Below are 4,139 nucleotides of genomic sequence, written 5' to 3'. Positions count from 1 at the left end.
AACAGATAGAGTACTGGATACAGTAACAGATACAGTAACAGATACAGTAACAGATGCAGTAACAGATGCAGTAACAGATACAGTAACAGATGCAGTAACAGATGCAGTAACAGATAGAGTACTGGATGCAGTAACAGATACAGTACCAGATGCAGTAACAGATACAGTAACAGATACAGTAACAGATGCAGCAACAGATGCAGTAACAGATACAGTAACAGATGCAGCAACAGATGCAGTAACAGATACAGTACCGGATGCAGTAACAGATACAGTACCGGATGCAGTAACAGATACAGTAACAGATGCAGTAACAGATAGAGTACTGGATGCAGTAACAGATACAGTAACAGATGCAGAAACAGCTACAGTACCGGATGCAGTAACAGATACAGTAACAAATGCAGTAACAGATAGAGTACTGGATAGAGTAACAGATACAGTAACATATACAGTAACATATACAGTAACAGATGCAGTAACAGATGCAGTAACAGATAGAGTACTGGATACAGTAACAGCTACAGTACCGGATGCAGTAATAGATACAGTAACAGATACAGTAACAGATGCAGTAACATATGCAGTAACAGATACAGTAACAGATACAGTACCAGATGCAGTAACAGATAGAGTACTGGATACAGTAACAGATGCAGTAACATATACAGTAACAGATGCAGTAACAGATAGAGTACTGGATGCAGTAACAGGTACAGTACCAGATGCAGTAACAGATACAGTAACAGATGCAGTAACAGATACAGTAACAGATACAATACTGGATACAGTAACAGATGCAGTAACATATACAGTACCAGATGCAGTAACAGATAGAGTAACAGATGCAGTAACATATACAGTACCAGATGCAGTAACAGATAGAGTACTGCATACAGTAACAGATACAGTAACAGATGCAGTAACAGATAGAGTACTGCATACAGTAACAGATACAGTAACAGATGCAGTAACAGATACAGTAACAGGTACAGTAACAGATGCAGTAACAGATAGAGTACTGCATACAGTAACAGATACAGTAACAGATGCAGTAACAGATAGAGTACTGGATGCAGTAACAGATACAGTAACAGGTACAGTAACAGATGCAGTAACAGATACAGTAACAGATGCAGTAACAGATGCAGTACCAGATGTACCGGATGTAATGCTGGTCCTCGGGACGTGTCCAGTACCAGAACCCTAACTTAAACCCGGTACTGGGTTGCGTCCGGTTCGTGCCTGGTACTGTGTCTGGTACTGGTTCGGTACCATATTGCGATACTGGACCGGTTCTGGATTGCGGCGTAGAGGTTGGGGACCCGTGATTTAGTGAGAACAGCCAGTTTGTCAAAAAACGAGATGTTGGGGACACCAAAAGCGTCAAAAAGTGACCATGAGAAAGCATTTCTGATGGTGACTGTCTCCTCTCTTCTCTGGCCCCCTCCCTCTGTGCTTCAGCCTTCACTCTGTTCCAGCTGCTCGCCGTGGGCTCAGCCAGCTTCTTTGCGGCGGCGCTGCTGTCAGGGCTGGTGTACTCCTACTGCCACCACCTAAACCGCCAATCCGCCGAGTCAGCCGTCATCCACCCAAGTGCCCCTAACCACCTGACCTACAACAAGCAGGGCAACGCTGCACCAAAGAACGAGAAGTACCTCCCCATGGAGTTCAAGGTCTGCTCGTTCGTGTCCTGGACTCAGTAAAAGCAGCTTCAGAGGTCGTCTGAAGGTCATGGTGTTGTTGATCTCTCTCCACTCTGCAGATGTTGAACAAGAACAACCTTCACGTGAATGACGAGACGTGCAACCACTTCCCATCCTCCACCAACATGTTCTCCACCACCTACTACCCCCCCTGTGTCAGCAAGTACGACTTCCACCCTGACTCCCCCTGCAGGACCTTCCTCCACAGCTGAGAGGAGGCGGGGCTCCAACATCAGGCCACGCCTCCTTCTGCTCCTCATCACCTCCATCCTGCTTTTAGAAAAAAACGTTTTACGCTTTCAGGCCAAATTTCAGATCCTTTACAGAGAGATGCTGCGATCGGGCCGCTGCAGACGTTTCTCTGTTTGATGTTGAGTTCCTCAAAGATCCTTCAGCAGGAGCTCACTACGGATCAGCAGCTCCACAGCGTTATTGGAATGTAAAGAACGGATCTTCTGAACGGAAGGAGGAGCTTCTAAAGTCTTCATCCGGCTTTGTTTGTCGAGAAGAACTCAAGATTCAAACGGCAGACTTTTGAAATTTCTAAAAGAGAAAATTTCTGAGGGTTAAGCTCTCCACGAAACTCCATGAAGACAAATCTAACATGAATGTCAACCAAATTATAACCAATTTTCCTTTTCTCACAAGAGTTTTTTCCTCTGAAAGTCGGCTTGCTTTTCATTTTCTTGTTCTGTTTGAAGTGGGAGAAAAAAACTACTTCAAGAACAATTTGGGGTAAACACCTGTGCTCCTTGTCCCTCTGGATCTCATGTGAGACGAAAATCATGACAATCCACTTATCCTCACATCACATGAGTGGATCCACAGACAACGTTCAATGGTGAGGAGCAGAAACACAGGAAGAAGGAAGTCTGCTGGCTCTCATTTTTCACCAACTACTCATATGTTCCCTTTTCAGAAGCTTCTCTGTCTGCACATTTTCATTCCTCACTTTGAATCGCTTTATTGAAAAGGGTTCAAAGGGACAGAGCTCATGGAAACATCAGTTTGCAAAAGGAACAAACGACAGTGATAAAAACGATGACCAAAAATGTAACTGTTTCTGTGTTGGGAGATTTAAACTCACATTACAATTTTCCATATGGAACTAAAATATTCCTGAATTATTAAAAAGCTAAAAAGTGCGAAAAGGGACTTTTTCATTCAGGGAAAGGGATCTTTTCCTTTCTGACTAAAGTTGATGAAGCGACAGGAGCATGACCTAAAGACCGTCGAGTTTGAAGTTTCATCTGGATGATGGTTCTCCCTCAGAGCAAAGCTGACCTGCTTTTATTTCAGTCCCTTTCTGCAGGAATGATTCATTCAAAAAAGTTCTTCAGTCCAGGAAAGTTCTGTTTCTTTAAAGTGGACAAAAACATCACAATGAGGAAAAATCCCATTTTATTTAGACATTTTTGTCTTAGATTTCTGTAAATTTGTTGTTTTTTTTTCCTCCCACATTTCAGATTATTTTGACGTCACACGACCTTGAAGTTATTTCCTAAGGATTTCCTGGTTTCCAAACAGAAACACTGATTACAGCTCATCACAAATGAAAAAGTGTTACATGTGAGATGTATGATCTAAAGCAAGAAGCCGTCATTCTTTACCTGTCAGCTCGTTCAACTGAACTAATTGGACTTCAGTACATTATTTTGTTTTACAGTCACCGCTTCAGAGAAATTTGAATTTTGCATAAATGATCCCCAGGTTTTTAGTGTTTTACTGTTAACTTTGTTCATATTGTATCAGAAACATGTTTTAAACCAGTGAAAGATCCTGTTTTCACAGCTGGTTCAGACTGCATGAACTTCTTAGTCCTGAGCGTCGTTTCTGCTGTTCTTTTGACTACTGGATAGTCGAGTCTCTGAATTGCACTTGTGTCTACATCATTTCAGGGTTTGGAGTATTTGGACTGGGGGAGGGGGGGTCACAGTAAAAGGCTTCTGTGCTTCACAATTACAATAAATCTTTGTGCTGTAGTTTGTCTCTTAACTGTTTTGGCCACAGAAGTTTGCGAACTGGAACACTGTTGAACACTGTAAACAGTTTTTGTCAAATGTGCACTGTAAAAAAAATCAAGCTGAATATTTATAATGTTGTCCTGACGTCAAAAGTGTCGGTGCTCTTTTGGTGAATATTTCTTTCAGAATAAAAGCATTAGGTGAGTTTCTCTTGATGTAATTTATTAAAACTCTGGATTTTTCTCCTGAAAATGGCAGCTGTCAGCATATTCACTCTGATTCTGCAGCTAAAGCCTTGAGCCTCGGTAGGAGTTTCTCTTTATGATGCGCGCAGCCTTGCAGGGGATGAAGGGACATACGGATGGATGCACATGGAGGAAGAAAAGAGTCTTAGGGTGCTGGTCTGAGAGTCACTTCATTCCTTCCACTATCAATATTGCAGGACAGTCAAAAAGCTCAGAGGTCCACC

The 4,139-nt window shown here is 42.4% G+C and overlaps 1 protein-coding gene across 1 annotated transcript in view; it reads left to right on the top strand.

Annotated features, from left to right (window-relative positions):
- The window catches only part of LOC112136788 (semaphorin-5B), a 26,806-nt gene extending 22,927 nt beyond the window's left edge, over positions 1-3,879 (top strand). Inside the window, exons 21-22 of the mRNA XM_024258685.1 lie at positions 1,465-1,676; positions 1,766-3,879. Of these exons, the coding sequence (XP_024114453.1) occupies positions 1,465-1,676; positions 1,766-1,918 (365 nt within the window). The 3' untranslated portion in view covers positions 1,919-3,879. The remainder of the gene's footprint in view (positions 1-1,464; positions 1,677-1,765) is intronic.
- Positions 3,880-4,139: the final 260 nt, after the last annotated feature.

The sequence above is a fragment of the Oryzias melastigma genome, linkage group LG2 (assembly GCF_002922805.2).
Source record: "Oryzias melastigma strain HK-1 linkage group LG2, ASM292280v2, whole genome shotgun sequence".
In the NCBI taxonomy this organism is placed as follows: Eukaryota; Metazoa; Chordata; class Actinopteri; order Beloniformes; family Adrianichthyidae; genus Oryzias; species Oryzias melastigma.
Note: the sequence above shows the minus strand (reverse complement) of the source record. Positions and strands in the feature narration are given on the sequence as shown.